Source organism: Natator depressus, chromosome 4 (genome assembly GCF_965152275.1).
Source record: "Natator depressus isolate rNatDep1 chromosome 4, rNatDep2.hap1, whole genome shotgun sequence".
NCBI classification, from domain to species: Eukaryota; Metazoa; Chordata; order Testudines; family Cheloniidae; genus Natator; species Natator depressus.
In genome coordinates, this window is record NC_134237.1 from 90,915,825 (window position 1) to 90,934,377 (window position 18,553).

Sequence of the window (18,553 nt, forward strand, 5' to 3'; positions counted from 1 at the left end):
TTTACCCTTAATTGGACGGTTACCTCCTCAGAGCCCAGTCTCTTCAAGAGGTTCAATGAGTCACCAAAGCTGTAATGAACTTGTTTACAGAGGTTGGCCCACAGATCAACACCCACAAATCAACCCTCATTCCAGTACAGCCCCTGTAGTTTATTGATATCTCCTGCCACAGCACCGATTTCTCTCTCTGGCCACCATACAAAACAGCCCACATATATCAGCCAGACACTGCCTACAACTCTTAGGGCATTTTGCAGCGGGCACAGTGGTAATACCACATACCAGACTCCACAAGTGGTGCCTTCAGATGTGGTTCAGCATGGTTTACCTACCAGATAGGGACAAACTAGACAAAGCCCTGTCACTACCCACTAGGGGTAAAAACTTCCCTAGATTGATGTAAAAACCCAGCCAACATTTGCAAAGGGATCCCTTTCATGCAAAAAGTCCTCTGTCGTTACTTCTCACCACCAACACATCATTCATAGGGTGGGGTGCACAACTAAATGCCTGTACAACATGATATTGCTCCAGAGCAGGCATAGGACATCACTCTCTAGGCAATGCTCTCCTCCTCCTCTGAGACAGGGACTTTTTTACTCCTTTTATCTTCAGTAGGACCTTCAATAGTAGGGGGAAAAAGTGATGGAGCACACATCATTCTGATTGTCCCAATGTGGCCAAGACAGACCTGGTACCCTTACCTGTTACAACTCTTGACGTGCCCACCAGTCTCGCTCCTGGCCACTCTGCATCTCCTCAGAGAACAGAGGGCATACCTTAAATCCAGTGTTGGTGATTCTCTGCCTCAAGGCATTGCTCCTTGGTTCCAACACCTGATCAACGGAGATGCAAGAGGTATTATTATACAGCAGAAAATCCTTGACACTATGTACTTACCTGCCAAAATTATCCAGACTTCAGATTTTGTGTGCATCCCAACAAATCTCCCTGACATCCACCACTCTTCCAAACATATTAGACTATGCACTGGCACTAAAAAGATCGGGGCTGTCCATAAGCTCTCTTAAAGTCCACCTAGTGTCTATAACAGCCTTCTGTCATCCAGTGGAGGGGTACTAAGTGCTGTCATCCTGGACCACCAAAAGGTTCCTAAAGGGTATTGTAAACTTCTGTCCACAACCTCGGCTTCCTATTCCCACATGGGACTTAAACCTGGTACTGAAGGGACTGACTAGGCCTCCCTTCGAACCCATGACCATGTGTTCACTCGCTTACCTCTTGATGAAAACTGCCTTTCTGACAGCGATTACTTCATCCAGGATAATAGGGGAAATAATGGCTCTGATGGCACATTTCCGCCATATGGTATTCTTTTGGGACTAGGTTAGACTTGGGCCACCTCCAAAATTTGTTCCCAAGGTAACCTCCCCATTTCACATGAACCAGTTGATTCATCTTCCAACCTTCTATTGAAAGCCTTACTGAGACAACAGAGAGGCTATATTTCATATTGTAGGTGTCAGAAGAGTCCTAGCCTTCTACCTAGACAGGACGAAGGCCTTGAGGAAGTCCCCCAGACTTTTCCTCTCCATTGCGGAAAGATCCAAGGGCTCGGCAATATCAGCCCCAAAACTTTCCAAGTGAGTCTTAAACTGTATCAGACAACGTTATCAAATCACAATATGACCCCTCCACATGCTGTTTGTACACGTTCCACAAAGTCTATCTCCTCATCTGTTGCCTTCTTCAAGAATGTCCCTATGTCCCTATCTCGGAGATCTGTAGAACGGCGACATGGACGTCAGTCCTCACCTTCACCGAACGTTATGTGATCAGTGGGGACTCCGCCTCTGATGCCATCTTTGGCTCCACAGGGCTGACCTGACTCTGAAGTCCCAGCCCTCCAGAGGGGATACTGCTTGGGAGTTACCTGTAGTGGAGCACCCTTAGGGACACTACTAGAAGAAGAAGTTATCCACCTTGTCCAGTAATGATGGTTCTTCGAGGTGTGTCCCCCTATGGGTGCTCCACAACCCACCCGCTTCCCCTCTACTTCGGCATGCTTGTCAATGACTTTATGGTAGAGAAGGAAGTGAGCAGGTTTATCCTGTACACTCTGACTATCCTTGTGACAGGACATGATGAAAGACGGGTTATGTGCAAGCCTAACGGACACTGTTATTGAAGTTCTCCAATCAGCAGCACAGAGACGCAAGCACACCTATAGTGGAGCACCCATAGGGAGACACATCTTGAAGAACCATCATTACTGCACAAGGTGAGTAACTTCTGCTGCCACTTTTAACTCAGGATAGTAGCTTCATTTAAACCCCAGGTTCCTCTTTAACCGGAGCTGCTAATGTGAGTTAAAAGCCAAATCTTCAATGATATTTTAACCTAGTTTAGCTGACTGCAGTTAAGAACACATTTCTTTTGGCAGTGCAGAGATACCTGCAGGCTGGAAGTTTTAACTATACCTTTCATGGAGATGAATGGGGACGATTCACACCTCTCAGACGCTGCAGACTGAGGCAGATGCAATTGTAGATTATAAATTTGTTTTACAGCCCCATCAACTAGAGCAGGGGTGGGCAAACTACGGCCTGTGGGCTGGATCCGGCCTGCCAGCTGTTTTAATCCAACCCTCGAGATCCCGCTGTGGAGCCGGGTCTGCGGCTTGCCCTGCTCTGGTGCTCCAGCCGGGGAGCAGGGTTGGGGGCCACTCCACACAGCTCCCGGAAGCAGCCGCATAGCCTCCCTCCCTCTCCTACATGTAGGGGCAGCCAGGGCACGCAGCTCTGCTCATGCCCCAGGCTCCGCCCCGGCAGCTCCCACTGCTCGGGAACCATGGCCAATGGGAGCTGCAGAGTTGGTGCTTGCAGATGGGGCAGCATGCAGAGCTGCCTGGCTGCGCCTTTGCTTAGGAGCCAGAGAAGGGACATGCCATTCCTTCCAGTTGCCGCTTGAGGTAAGCGCCACCCAGAGCCTGCATACCTGAGCCTCCCCCTGCTCCCCATCCCACTGCCCCAGCCCTGATTTCCGCCCCCCTTTCCAAACTCCTCGGTCCCAGAGCCTGCACTCCCAGCTGGAGCTCTCGTCCCCCCCCATGCCCCCTCCCAGCCTGGAACCCCCTCAAGCACCCTGAACTCCTCATTTCTGACCCCACCCTGGAGCCCGCACCCCCAACCAGAGCCCTTACCCCCTCCCACCCCCCAACACCAATTTTGTGAGCATTCATGGCCCGCCATACAATTTCTATTCCCAGATGTGGCCCTCGGGCCCACCCCTGAACTAGAGGCTTTTAAAAAAAAAAAATGTGTAATTAGGATTTTTCTTCACAAGGAGACCCACAGATCTCTCATTTGGGCAGCCAATCCTTTCATAACTCAGAAGGCAGGACCAGACCATTATTAACAAAGATTAAGGGACTGAGCTAGTGGAGTGGAGTTTTGTTTTTGTCTCCCCCGCCCCCCCTCAGCTGCAGGCAGAGTTTCCTGACTGCATAGGGGTAACTGGCAACAGTTATCTCAAACTGGCTCTGTCTTTAGGGTCTGGGCCATTCCCTCCCTGCCAGTGACTGATAGCTCTGATTTTTCCCTCCTAAACTGCAAAGGGGCTAAAGATCCAAAAGCGGGTCATTAGACTTTTGTACTAGAATAAAGGGAACTTTCAGGTAATCAAGTATAAATTTTCCTGTTCTGGAGCACAAGATGGCAGCCTGGGTACTAGGTTGCTGACCTGGTGTGATTTGTAATCTAGTTTAATTTGAGCCCTGATGACTTCCCCTCAAAATTTAATTATCTTATTCTCTAAATATCATTTTCCTCTGAACATCCATATAGACACACACATTAGGGTTTCCTCCCAAGCTTGCTTCGCTCTTTCTCCCCCCACCCCCCAAATCTTCAACACTTATTTGGTGTAATAACAGGTCTGTTTTTAGGTAGGAATGATGTACGGCAATTGAGCAGCTGCTTTATATGCTCTGCAACTAAATTTCTTGCCTGCCTCCTATAACCTCACCATAGCTGTCCTCCAGCTGACTGTGCAATAACCCTACCCAGTCCCAAGAGCCAGAAGTCTTAAAATGAACAAAACATCTGGTAGAAAAACAGAGGTATGTTGGAGAAATGAAGGGAAAGTCTTCAGAGGGCTGGAGAACAGTGAAGTGTAATGCCCTGTCTGGATTTACACACCTAGTGGTGGGAGGCCACCAATGCAGGAGAAATTGCACAATGCCTAGGACAGTAGTTAGGACTGAAATCACTTGGAATTAGTTTGCCAAACCTTGGTGGGACAGTGTCAGCCAGAGAGATTATGTTGGCAGCCATGGTACAAACTAAAGATTTCTTTATAATGCATAGTTGATAGGAACTTTGTGGGCACAACACATGAAATGATTACTTAGGATGTTATTCACTGTGTTCTTGTGCCTATAAGTGCCCAGGTGTGTTCTTGTGTCCATGTTTAATATATTCAGACGTACTGGAAGGAAGCAAAATTTTAAAATGTATTTTTGTAAAGAGACTTTCAAGTTTTCTCTCTAATTTCCGTAGAGTGTTTCAAATTAAAATACGAAAGAAAAGGAGAAAGTATAAATTTTTCTGATTTTGTAAACAGATGGGTAGAGAATTACAGAAGACACAACTGTTACTTTTTTCAGTGCTGTGTGCAAACCAATTTCACATTTCTGTCTTAAATCATATTATTTCTAATTAACTACAGATGTTGCCAATTGCAAAAACCAAAACACAAGCAAAATCAAGATGTTTATATACAAGAAGATTGCTTACATTGTATTTGGTTTTTATGAATCAAATTAGTTAGAATTGAAGAGTCACCATTATGGTTCTGTTTTATGTACATGTTGTTATATACCTGTTTCAGTGCTTAAGGCAAATAAGCTGAAATTTGAAGCCAACAATTAAACTCATTGCAGGAAATAATTACTATAGGAGTAATTATTACGTGAACTCCTTTTGTGATCTTAAATCTGTGTTTGAAATTGTGTCTGTAACTAATAACTTATGAAGCTCTTCTCCTTAATTGGGGTCATAGTCTTCCTTTATATAGTGTTTTCCTATGTAGTCAGTTGGAAACCCAGCAGTTCAAACCTGTGTGACGTTTCTTGATTCCCTCGCCCCGTTCCCAGTTTGTTGGGTGTGGTAGTTCTTCTGGGAGTGCTTGTACACATCTATTCCACTTTAGGTGTCTGAGTGTCTGTACATCAGAGCTGGAAAACTTTCTCAGAGTAGTACCCATTGGGGCAGCATGTGCCCCCTCCATGTGCTTGTGCTGCTCTTAGCCCCCTCGGTTTCTTCTCACTGCTTCTGAATGGTGGATAGAGTGTGAGCTAGCTCCTCTCACTTCCCCTATTTAGTGAATTTCTAAAGGTTTATTTATAAATAGTTTGTTTAAAAGTTTATAGTAAATTTAGTGGTACTTGTTTATAGTTTTGTGTTTTTAATTATATTTGTGAATTTTTTTTTGTTTGTTTTCATCAACCTTTTGCTCTGTACCAGGGCATGCCAAAGCCTCTGGGTTTGAGGTGCCATTCTGGTTGCAATAAGTCGATGCCAATCAGCATTTCACACTCCAACTGCTTAAAGTGCCTGAGTGAGGGTCATGTTAGGCTTAAGTACCCCATCTGTAAGGGGTTCAAACCCTGAACCAAAAGAGACGAGAGGTTTGTTTCAGGGACATTCTGATGGCAGTGGCTTTGTGCCTCCATTTGGTACCAAGCCTCTCTGTGCATGAGGACTCAAGCTCCACACTCTTCTGCAGTGCACTGCCAGACATGGCAGAGTCCCGCACAGAAATGAGCTGGATAGAAGAAATCACTCTCCCTGTCTGGTGCCCTACAAGCATCAGAAGAAGTCTGGTACCCCTGTTTTCAAGAAGTCATCTTCTTCAGGGGTTATGAGATTCCCATAAGAAGAGGACAAGTACCGAGCTTAGGACATCTTTGGCAAGATGGTCCCCAGGACCACTCTCTGGTAGTATTGAGTTGTCGACTGGGACCTCAAGAGGTGCTATTGAGACCAAGTCCATTGCTGGCTTTGTCTGCAGAACCATCTTAGTCTGAAGCACCGACTTCGCAAACAACTTTGGTAGTACCAAAAATACCTGAGGCATATGCAGCGGCCAGGGACCTCTTATACTTGACGGTACGAGATTCACTACTCAGGCAGGATAACTTGTGTAATTGAGAGAGAAGCAGGAAACAAGTACCAGCTCTGACAACAGCCTCTGTACTTTCTAGAGAGGTGCTGTCAGTGGTGGATCCTGTCGGTGCCATCCGGTTCTGGTGTTCGCCCACCATGGTAGGAGCTCAGTGCTGCTGATCGGGAATCCTCAAATCTTTTGAGTGTTGCCCTTATTTTGCCAGCAATGGTCCGGTTCACATGTTTCTCTGCTGGGTATTGCCCCACCCTGGCATTCTAACATGGATTTGTCACCTGATTCGGAGGAGAGTTCCTACAGATCAGAATCCTTCTCTACAAGAGCTCAACTGTCAATCCTTGATGCACAGATCGAGCTCTAAGGCTCTAGATCGAGATCTACACATGCAGATCTGTGGGAACACTTCCATGGAATAGGTCCCCAATCCCATACCAGATGTTGCATTTACCCTTCTGGCACCCTTAGGCAGTTTGCCTAGATTCAAAGGCAACTTCACAGCACCAGATTTCAAGATCATCATCTAGGTGCTGTTCTCCATCTGATATCATGGTCAATACTGATGTTGTCACAAGATTGCCATCCAGGCATGGTTCCACAACCAGTTCCACAATCACCATCCAGATGGCAGTCTCTGGCCGGTAACATCCTCGGTACTAATATTGGTACTCCTCAGTCAAAGGAAGGTTTACCTAGAGGATGTCATAAAGTTGGTGCTCTCTTAGCTTTGACTCCCTTATACTTTGCAGAAGGAATGGGGAAAATAGTACTGTTTTGTGTAAAAGTGACCTGCTAATGTGCATGTTTTAATCAATGTATGATTCTTTACTGAATGCCCTAAACAGCATCAGCGCCAAAAAAAAAAAAAACATTCAGCGTGCAACTGACCTTACTTTATTTGAAGCAAAACTGTCACATAGTTTTAAAAATGCTACTTACTTGATTTCCTTCCTCCCTCTCACCACCTGGCTCCGTGCTCTAAAAGGATTCTTTGGTAGCTATGTAGTCATTGGATGATACATATTAGGATCACAGTGGAGCAAGAGCTAGTCAGCTATAATTCTGGGATGTATAACAAAAGATAACTTTAAAAAATTGTGCGGAATGTTCTCCTGACCTTTCTCTCTGCAATTAGTTAATTTACAAAGAAAACTTTGCAGGGTCATCTTTTTAAAAACAGTAGTAGATTGTTGGATATTCACATTTGTTAGACTCCCAATATACTTATTGGGCTAGATTATTGAAACAACAGTCATTTTGTCAGCCTAGTACATTTCATGAGTGTTCAGCTGCATGAGGAAAAATGTGCTGTATCTCATGTGAAGCAAGTAGAAAATCTTCCTGAACAAGTTTGAGCAACCAGTTACATTATGTACCAGGCATTTCCTTTTTGCCTAGGTTTTTTTTTTTTTTTTTTTTATAAATGAAGATCTTCAAAGATTTCTGGCAGACAGTTTTCATTGTACTTCCTCTTACCTTATTTGTGCCCTTCAGAGAGGGAGGTCATTATTATGTCTTAGAAATGCTTCTTGATTGTACGTTTTAAGTGTGTGCTCCATATGTTTACAAAATAACTCAAAATATGAAACTGCATTCAGTGTGTGATTGAGCTCATTAGAAAAATGTTGTAGAAATCCTATATCTCTTTTTCATCTTTCAAAAATGAATTTGACAGATAAATAGTGCCTATATGTTATATAGTATAGAATAAAACAGTTGCAGTTTATTGTGGATGATGGCTGGATTACTATTCATGTACTTCACTTGTGACTTTCTGGACTCTCATTTAAGGGTGAAAACCTGTACTGGGCTGGGAGGGCATAGTGCTCCAACTGATGGTTTTGGATATGTATACCAGCGGTCTGAATTTACTTCTAATTCTTGAGGAAAGAAATAAACAAGTCAGGACAGGATTATCATTGTGAATTGTAGTGATTTATTTGGACAGGTTCACGTTACATTCAGTAAGCCTCTTGACTGAAGGTTGCATGTTGTAATTTTAACTAAATGTACATATGACCTTCTTAACTTCTCATTAAGATCCCAAATAGCTCTTTGTGTTGTACAGGTTACATACACTTAATAAGTAGACTAAATCACTAAAGAGTTTTTAATAAATAAGTTATTACGGAAGGCCCACTCACAAGATTCAGGGATGAAAACTTAGTGAGAAACCTTCCTCCCACTGTCTGTCTTCTTCCTCCCCTGGTATCCGCTTTTGAGAAAGGTGTGGACTATCTTTCATATTTGCTGCTGGCTAGTAAGTAATTTAAATTTTTACCCCCCCACCTCCCTGTCCTCTCCCAGCTCCCTCTAGGTGTGGGAAGCCCACAAGCTCCAGATGCTGCCCGAACAGGTCTTTGAGGCTCACCGCAAATTTGGGGATCTAGAAATGTAAAAGAGAACCTCAACATTGTGTGTAGTTATTTTTTAAAGTAAGTTTATAATGTGTTTCATTGCAAAGGTGAGAGAGCCTTAACAAATATATTAACCAATCACTAAACTTAAAATGTCCACTAGACAATGGACATATTTAGGACACACTTCAAGGATGCCACCAACATGACTTCCACATCAAGTGATAATATGGATACCACCTGGAAAGATCTAGAGAAACATGATCCAGAATAATAGGAGAAAGAAACCAAATCCGACAGCATGATACTCAGAAGCCTTAACAGAACACTACAAGATTGAAATAAACGGTGGAAACTGGTGAACATCTTTTGTAAGTGAGGGTGCAGGAGGTTGAAGAAAGAAAGACTTAAAAGCTTCTCACTAGTTTTTTTTTCCCTTAAAGGTCTCTGGTTATTTGCAGAAAACCATGGGCACATGTCCCTCTGTTTTGAGGAGAAAACAAGATCAGTTTGTGGTGTGGGGGATGTTGATGGTACTTGTACTATAAACTGTCCCCAAGGTAACTGCATTTGAGCTGGCTCCTCTGCTAAGCAGTCAATCTGACCTCTGGCCAAAAGGAGGGACAGTTCAATGATATGTCACATGGTACAAATCCTTGCACTCAGTCCGGTGTTTAGTTCAGTAGTCTGTACATGTCATGCCTCTAGCTATGGTCAGATAAGTTTTCTGTGTGAATTCCCTCATCTGTAAAATGTAGATACTACTTGCCAACCCTCATAAAGAAGCTGTGACCATTAAATATAAATGCTCTGTAAATCCTAACATTTACTGGAATGCATATTCAGTGAAGTGGCTGGGGCAATAGGGGCCCCTAGTTCCCCTCTTATTTAGACAGTTGTCCCTTTCATGACTCTTCAAATGTTAGTAATTGTACACAGAGCCCAGGACAAGCAGCTGGGTTCTACTTTTGTTCCAGGAAGCTGGAACATGAAACTTACATTCTGTAAACAGTAAGGTTATGGGCTCCTCTTTTTACCCAAGCAAACTTGCCTCTTGTGAATAGATGATATCGATGGATAAATTTAGTCCCAGGAGAATCATGACTCTTGATCCTGAAATGCTCTTGCTAATGTGTCTGTCCCCCCCAAGAGAGAATTTCAGCTACGTCGAATGTCAATATATTTTAATATTTTTGAAGACAACCTAACTTTAGTTGTGGATTTCAGTTATGTAGAAATGCCTGCACTCATTTTACTTGAAGATCTGACTTTTGCTCAACCCATAGGCCTGCATGATCTTCATGTGTGTTTGCAAGGTGCTGATCTGATTGCAGGAGGCTAAGTACATTCAGAAAGAATGTATCAAAGTTCCTTACATATTTAAATCTTTGTTTGGGTGCTGACATATAGACTTTCAAATCTAAATGCCAGATTTTAACCATGCAATGTGTATGCAAAAATGGGAATGTCTAGCTTTATGTCTGTGGCTGGTCAGTGTAACTATTTAACTGCAGAAGCACGCTCTGTGTGTGTGTGTGTGTGTGTGTGTGTTTTCTCAGCTCAAGTAGTTCATTGTGTGTGTGTTTTCTCAGCTCAAGTAGTTCATTGTGTGTGTGTTTTCTCAGCTCAAGTCGTTCATTTGGTTCTGATGGTTAGACAGCCCAGGATTCACAAAATCAAGATAGATGCACTGACTTTGAATGTGTGGTAAATTCTAACGGATATTTATGCCGTGTGTGTATATGTGTGTTAAATGGGTCTATACAAAAGTGCACATTTTAATAGTATAGTAGTCATGTCATTACCCAAACTTTAGAAAGAAATGTAATTCCTTATCAATTATTATTTACGTAGTAATTCCTGGCAGCGTGTCATCTGAAGAAGGAAAGGCAGCTAGACCCACAAATGCATTCAGACTTATTCTACACTAGTTTACAGTACGTCTGGGACTTTATGAAACAAGCTATGTATCTATAAGTGGAGGAAGTAAAGGTTTCCTCCTGCTTGCCAAACATGTCTTAGAGTAACAAATACAAGGAGATGTGAGGTCTTCATGTAGTACCTGGGGCTGCTTACGTCCAACTTGTAGAAGGCCATACTTCCATTAGTCATCAGGGAAAAGTGTTCAGGAGTAATAAACTAAACACATGTAAATGTAGGTAATCACAGTTAACTATGTTTTAAGAAACCCTTGTTAGAATTATAGGTCTGTAATTATGATTTGTTGATGCATTAACTAATCTATTTAATTCTATATACCTATGGTGGGAACATCTGAAAACTCCATTGTTTTTCTGTGTGGATTTGTATTCTATGCAATTTTTTCTAGGCAGGAGCCTGCTGACCACAGTATATTGTAAAGACAACTTCTGATTACTTGCAGAATTTCACAAATCCTTCCCTTCAGGTAATTCACTTTACTAGTCTGTCTGTCTGTCTTGGTAAATATGATAGAGAGGCCTATCAGAAGTTAGATTTCATATATGTAGGAAAAACAGCCTAGGTTTATGCTAACTTGAATTGTTAATTGAGTAAAATTTGGTCCTAAAGGTTTCATCTGAATATTGCAGGTAGAAAAAATGTCTTAATTAATATGCTCTCTTTCAGATCTGGCCTTGTTAATTAGATTAATACTTCTGTTGCTGGCAGAGTGCCCGAGGCAAGCAACAGCTGGGTTCGTTGCCCGGTGTGCGTCGCGCCAATGACCACAATGGGGTGGAGAAGCAGAGAAATTTATTTGGAGCTCCAAATAGGGCGCAGGGAGACTGAGCTGTCTCAAATCCTGCCCCAGTACAGCAGATTCCAGTATACATTTTATACCTTTTCCTACTTCACTACACAAGCTTATGCAACCAATTACCTGTTGCCCCGTACAATACCGTAGCCAATCAGCTAAAGCAGCCAGTTGTGTTTTTCCTCAGTAGCATTGCCCGAGCCTTGCCTTATTTGGTCCTATTTGTTACTAGTTTTTGCTAAACATTTCTGCCTTATCTATCTGTTTCCCAGGCCGAAGCTGGCCTTGCCTGGCGAGCCGTGTGCAAACCTGTCTGTTTGTGTGCTAGCTTCCTCAGTGTTATGCAGGATCACAGAGGGTTCAAGAAGCACAGGGGCCTTGGTTTATCCGGGCCTAGAGCAGGAGGGCTTCATCGACACTCGTGGTCTTCCACCCTCCCGAGTTACCTAGTGTAGTGCCCAGCGTCCCCAACACTTACGAAGTGTGAAATACATTATGGCAATTATCTTAGGGCATGTGTACACTTGTTGCGGGTTTTGTGTACCTGTATTAAGTGATCTGCAGCAAGTGTTACTCGAGCAGCACATACACACCACATTATCACACAATTAAGGTATTTTTTACCTCATATCATTGCAGTCACACTGCACTGTATTGTTTTCAGAATCAGTGCTAAGCATTCTGGACAGACATTCCATGGTCCATTACCATGTTGCTGTGCTGTTTGCATGCTGGGATTTTTTTTCACTGTACATTGTGGAATACCTACTGAAAGGCAATGGAATTCTGGGGTGTGGGGTCAAACTGAGTAATTCCCATGATAATTCTTGCTTCATCCTATCTGGGTTTTGCAAGCCAGCCAGCACCATTTTCAAAGTGCTGTCAGGCATCATGGAGAAAACATTTCTGATAAGTACAATCCTCCTGGTGATGAATATAAACAGACTGCTGATAGCATATCTGAAGTCATGCAGTGACTTACAAACCAGGGTGGTAAGGACCTCTGAGGAAGAGGAGGCTGAAATCAGGCAGACACTTCTACATCTTTCCCTCAAGTAGCTTTACTTGATGGAGCACTGCTTTTTGTGCTTGGCCCACTACCATTCACTAGTAGGATAGTGCTGCAGACCTCTAGATGACCCTTAGTCATGTCAGAACTTCAATATATTTTTTTTAAAAAAAAAAGCCACTTGCTTACAAATCTGTACAGAGTTTATGCTAGAGTTGCAGTGGTGGAATGCTTACATGAGAGCTGCCATCAGTGTGGAGAAGTTTGTGACTGTCGCTACTTGAATGCTTACCATCCCTGATTGCTACCGGTCAGTAGCTAATAAAGTTGGTGTTGGTAGTTCAATAGTTGGAGATGTTATGATGGTATGTGCTGCTATCAAGAAAATTATTTTCCCCTGGGTCATAAGACTAGGCAGTGCATACACAGTTATTAACTGGTTTGTACTGTTGGGGTTCCAAATTGTATTGGGGCCATTGATGGGACCCCGTGCCTATTCTTTGCTCCCAACAACAGGCCTCAGAGTTGATCAACAGAAAGGTTTATTTCTCTATGGTGCTCCAAGGGCTAGTTGAATACTGTGGAATGTATTTTATATGAGATAGTCTGGAAAGGTCCACAACTCCGGAAATCTCTAGACTATTTTATGCAAATGAAACTTTGGTACCTATGGTATCAATGGACACTGGTGACACTCCCATTCTACCACTCATGCTGGGAGACGTAGCTTACCCTCTGCATCCTTGGCTTATCAAGCCCTTTAAGAGACATATGGGTAGGAGATGAGAACAGTTTAACTATACTGAGTATTTGTAGAATGACTGAGGAATGTGTATTTGGAAGATTGAAAGGTTAGATGGAGGATCCTGATGTTGAGGGTGGAGGCTGATGAAAAACATCTTCCTGTTGTGATAGCTGCTTGCTGTATTTTGCGCAACCTTTTGTGAAAGCGAGGGAGAGATCCAAATGGATGGAGACAGTGGGTCAACAGATTTGGTGGACATTTTGAACAGCTGGATTGGAAGCCCCTATGAAATGATGCAGCTACATAGGAGCACAGAATGAGGGTGCATTGCACTCATACTTTGTGTAGGTGTCACTAGTAAAGAGTATAAGGCATTTTATGACCATTACTGAACATGTTGTCTTGTGTACATGTTCTGATGCAAGTGTACCTGTGTTATGTGATCATGCATTTGTTGAGTTTTTAGGGTAGTATGTGTGAATTGTCATATAATGCTTGTAACTTTTTTTATGTTGTGCATCTGTGGATGTTGTGACTGTGATGCTGCACAATTCACTGAATGGGGCAAGACTCAGAACCATGAACGTAAACATATTTACAAAACTTTAGCATGAATTAGTACACCAAGTTGAATGTTCTGAGCTTGTGAGTGGTAAAAACTCTATTCAGAATTCATAAAGCTGTTCAATGTTTGAAGGCTTCAAAGCCATGTGCTCCAGGAGGGTTATTAGCCTCTCAATCATCCTCAGCAGCAGTCTGTGATTTGCTAGCCATTTCCTTGTCATCGTAGTTCATCCTCCTTTCCCACCGCCAGCCCCCTCATGCCAGAGCTATGGGGAAAAAGAGAAAAACAAGTTATTGTCCAATTTGCAGTCTCTGTTCCAACGCTTGTAAAATACAGTAGAACCTCAGAGTTATGAACTGACCAGTCAACCATGCACCTCATTTAGAACTGGAAGTATTCAATCAGGCAGCAGCAGAGACCCCCCCGCCACACATGCACGCGTGCGTGTGTGCAAATACAGTACTGTGTTAAACATAAAGTACTAAAAAAGAAAGCAGCATTTTTCTTCTGCATAGTAAAGCCTCAAAGCTGTATTAAGTCAATGTTCAGTTGTAAATTTTTGAAAGAACAACCATAAAGTTTTTTGTTCAGAGTTACAAAGGTTTCAAAGTTATAACTTCCATTCCTGAGGTGCTCATAACTTTGAGGTTCTACTGTATTGCTTTTTCCTGAAGTTGAAGAGCCTTAACATTTCTTTCTTTATGGAAATGTCTGTGTAGCACAATTTGGGTAGTGAAATTCATGCTCATTCAAATCTGAGGGCATTAATGAAACTCTGATCCAGAAACAAGACTTTTTCTTCTTTTCTGTATATACTGCTATAATAAAAATGCCTTTCTTCAAATAGTCATGTTGTGTTAGCCCACATGGTGCTACCATTGGGGAGGGTAGGGGAGTGACCAGGCAGGTGAGAGACCATTAAGTTCTGTGATAGGTAAGGGGGGTATGGGATGGTACACCACGAGCTTCAGTGCTGTTTCTGTTCACATATCTATAGAAGTAAAGGTCTGGAGATTTTGTAGTCTCTGATGTGGCTGTCACTTGATAGTGGGTGGGTGGGAGACAGAGAGAAGGTACACCAGTGCGGTAGCATCCTTATGATACCTGCAACAAAGTTGTTCAATGACCTCCCTCAGCCCTCCTAGAGTACATTTCTGTTGTAATACAACATTCCATAGTTACTGGAACTGGTCCCCTCAACAGTTTGGGTCTCTGCCTATGGTTCAGGTTGATCATCTGGCTGGGTTTCAGGGATCACCATGATTGTGTCTGCCCTGGGGTTCACCAGGTTGATGAGATTCTGGTTTGGAGGATCAATCATAGAGTCCACAACATGCTGAGGTGGAGTGATGTGCTTCCCAGCAAACATATTGTCTGCTGGTACTGTGCTTGGTTTCCCACAGGTCTTATAGTACTTAGTAGTCCTATACCCCAGCTGGAGCTTCTTTGCCTTACTGCGGCACTGGAGTGTCCTGGTTGTGCTCCTATCCGGCATTTGTTGTGATAGCTGCTTGTATACCTGTGCTAAGTGACTACCGTTCAGAGGTGCCTGATCACACTCCTCTCCCCAGAGAGCATTGAAGTCCAGCATCTCAGCATGAGACCACAGGGAAGAATGAGGCATGATCAATAATTGGGAGTATGACACAGATTTAGGAACTCCACATGAGCTGGAATCCCAAAAGGCAGAACCTGGATGTATGCCAGCATTTAAATGGGGGAGGTTACATCCAGTCGGGATGACCCCAGAGCAGTATAGGGCATGCAAGTAAACAGGATGACCCAAGCCAGCAAAGGAATGTGGGATACTAGTAGACAGACATGGCAAATGCACATCAGTTGTTTTGAGAGGGGTGGGGTGGGGTGCATGCACGTCTACTTTGCCGTAGGTAAATTCCCATGTCTCTGTAAACTCACTTTTTCAAGTGGCTTTAATAAAGCGCACTAAAACACCAGATTTTATTAAAAAAAAAAAAAAAAAAACTTTTGTGGACACAGTGCAATTTAATGTAACCTGCAACAGATTCCAAGTGTAGGTAAGCTCCTACCTAGTTTTAGTCACTTAATAACATCCGTATAATCAGTCATTACATTGTGAAACCCAGAACTCAATATTTTATGTAGACTATTCTGTATGTTTTATTATGTATGAATTTATGTAAGAACTAGATTTGAAGATGAATTTGGGAGAAATGTTTTTTAAAAGAAGATATATTATAAAATAGCTTTGTGTACTTAAAAATAGAACTTTCATGGGCTGGATAATTTTGTTAATCACACTTTGAAAATATAACTTAGATCCTGAGCTGCTGCTATTAGGAAAATAAGCTTCTACCATTGTCTAGTCTGATCATTAATAGACATTCAAAACAAGGGGTAATGTACAAATAATTCCTGACTACTGTGATATTTTCTTCATAGTCTCAGATGGGGTAAGAAACTACTTCACTAGTGTATTTATAGATCTCTAATTTTAGTTTTAAATGGTTGGTTTATTTATGTCTTTAATCATAGTTGCTGATTTTATTCCCAAATGTAAAAAGTGTGGAAGAAAGACAGATTTTTCTGTGGATTAGCATAATAAAATGTTAATGTGCAGTAAGTAGCTGTACAAGAATGTAATGGTTCAAAACATGGAATATTGGAGCTGTTAGTAACTCTGTTTGTAAAGCTAGGGAATGGACTTTCTGAATGATAAGTGTTATCTGTGAATGCAGATGTATATTCCTCACTGTGCACTTAATTGAAATGAAGAGCCAATTAACTGTCAAAAATAAATTTGCATTTATATATACATTTTATCACAATTCTGTTTAAAATAATCATAGTGCTAAATTTATTACTTGTTTTGTGGCAGTTGATCAGCTCATATTCCAGTAACTGAATGGCTTATTTGGTTTTGTTATCAGTCAGTACAGTAAACATCTTTGAAATCAGCCTCCCAACAGCTGGCAGCTGACCTGCTGGTGTTTGGCACCACCCAGGTTTAGCATGACTTCATTATGTAATGTAGCTTGAGTAGTCCATCTTACTGATTCTTCAAGGAAGTTTGTACACGCACCTGGGTGTGTTTTGTGCAGCTAGTTTCATCGGTGTTGGGAAAGTAGACGGAACAAAAAATGGAGTTTTTTAAAAAAGTTGTTCCTGCTGTCATTTCTGGAGATGTGGTGCTGGATATTGGAAGTACTATTGAAAGCTCCCCAAGGCTATTGAAGATGAGACGTGTCAGCCTGCTTTCATTAGGACAGACCATAGATGAAGAAGATCAGGCAAATTTCTCACATTCAAATTATAGCATGTATCCACATCATCAACTCGGTAAAGTAAAACTTCAGTAACTATTGTAAACTTTTTCTCTGATCTGAATTGTTTTTGAGTATTAGAAAAGGGTTTCTTCAGAAGGCAATTATGATTATGGATTTTTCTTCAGTTTTAAAGTAATCTAAAATTTAAAAAGTGTTTGAACCATTTGTTAATATTTTGTGAAATTATTTTAAAGCAATCTCATAATTAAGGGTATGTTGTATGTGTATATTACATGTGCATATATGCATATGATTTTTAATTTAAGATGAACATCCATTTTCAAAATAAGGTTTTGGATCATAAAATGTGTCCCTGATTCTGCACTGGAAGATGCACAGGCTTCCATGGACTTCAGTGGGGCTCTGTATGGGTGCAGGATCGGGGCTTCTGTCCTTATACCACCTTTGGAAACTTCAGTAGCATGAAAACAAAAGAGCCAGAAGTCTCTCCCAAGGCACTCCTTTTTTAAAAATCTTTCTTTTTTAAATGTGCTTACATGAATAGTGTATGGAGTATTCCAAATTTCTTAAAAACATAATTTACAGCGTACTGATTTTCCTGTTGTGGATAGAATGAGGGTATTTAATTGTTATACTGTAGAGTTCAATAATATTTCTTTTACATCCTTTAAAAAGCTGAACAAATTACTTTCAGAAAGCTAAAAAGATTTTCCACATCACACATGCGACATGTTGACCAGTGTTTAAATATTTTATTTATTATGCTTTTTTAAAAAGAAGTTCAATTTACTTACCCTTCTGAAACTGTTTGAAAAAGTTATGTGGTTTTGCTTTGGGTGGAAATTTAGGGGCTTGATGACACTCTCTAAAGCCCAAATGGTCTAGAACCCTGCTGTTTATCACTGATGCAGCTTCTCCCCCAGGCTCTGTCATGGCCGTTTCAATTAGCTGGAATGCTCTCTGCCGTTTGTCCCGCAGGGTTGAATTTCCAGGGGTGGCACAGTGCCCTCTGATTGAAGGGTCCTCAGCTCTGAAATTCATCCCCCGAGCCTTTCCGACATACTGTAAAATGCTGGTTTGGCTTTTTTTAAAGTCAGGTTATCTTGTGTTGGTGGATGGAAACCAGGAAGCAATTTTGTTGGCCAAATTGTTAAAGTGTATAATACATTTGAATATACTGCTTGCTGTACATGTAACTTCATCAGCCATTGATAGCTCGTTGCACAGTAAAAATCTCTCTAGGACTCCTGTTGCCAGCGTGCTCAAAGTTCTAGCCAAACTTCATCATGTAGCTTCTGTGAAAGGATGGCTCACTATTAGTTAAGTTCTACTTTGAATGCTGATCCTGTGGGTATTCGCTCTGTGTGTGTGTGTGTGTGTGTGTGCGCTCCGTGTGCCTAGGACCAGAAATTATAGCAGCATTTATTAGTCCATGTCTGGGCCCTTCATTTCTTGGAGCTATCAACTGAAGGCATAAAGGGTGGCACAGACTGATCGCCTCTCCAGTTCCTTTCTACCGCTTGCAGTCTGGGATGGTATCCTTCTGTGTCTAGCCTTCTAGCTTTTACCTGTATGTATTTTGTATATAGTTTTTTATTAGCTATATTGATAGTAGCGAGTTTGTGATTAGTAGGGATCAAGGGTTCCCCCACTGTTTGGAGCACTTAGTATGCCCAAAGCTTCTAGCATTGCCTGGCCTGCCCTCTGGTCTTCCTGGTAAGTGATCAGCACAA

The 18,553-nt window shown here is 42.0% G+C and overlaps 1 protein-coding gene across 1 annotated transcript in view; it reads left to right on the forward strand.

Annotated features, from left to right (window-relative positions):
• The first annotated feature begins 16,434 nt into the window (after nucleotides 1–16,434).
• The window catches only part of FRYL (FRY like transcription coactivator), a 321,897-nt gene continuing 319,778 nt past the window's right edge, over nucleotides 16,435–18,553 (forward strand). Inside the window, exon 1 of the mRNA XM_074951439.1 lies at nucleotides 16,435–16,872. Within this exon, the coding sequence (XP_074807540.1) occupies nucleotides 16,674–16,872 (199 nt within the window). The 5' untranslated portion in view covers nucleotides 16,435–16,673. The remainder of the gene's footprint in view (nucleotides 16,873–18,553) is intronic.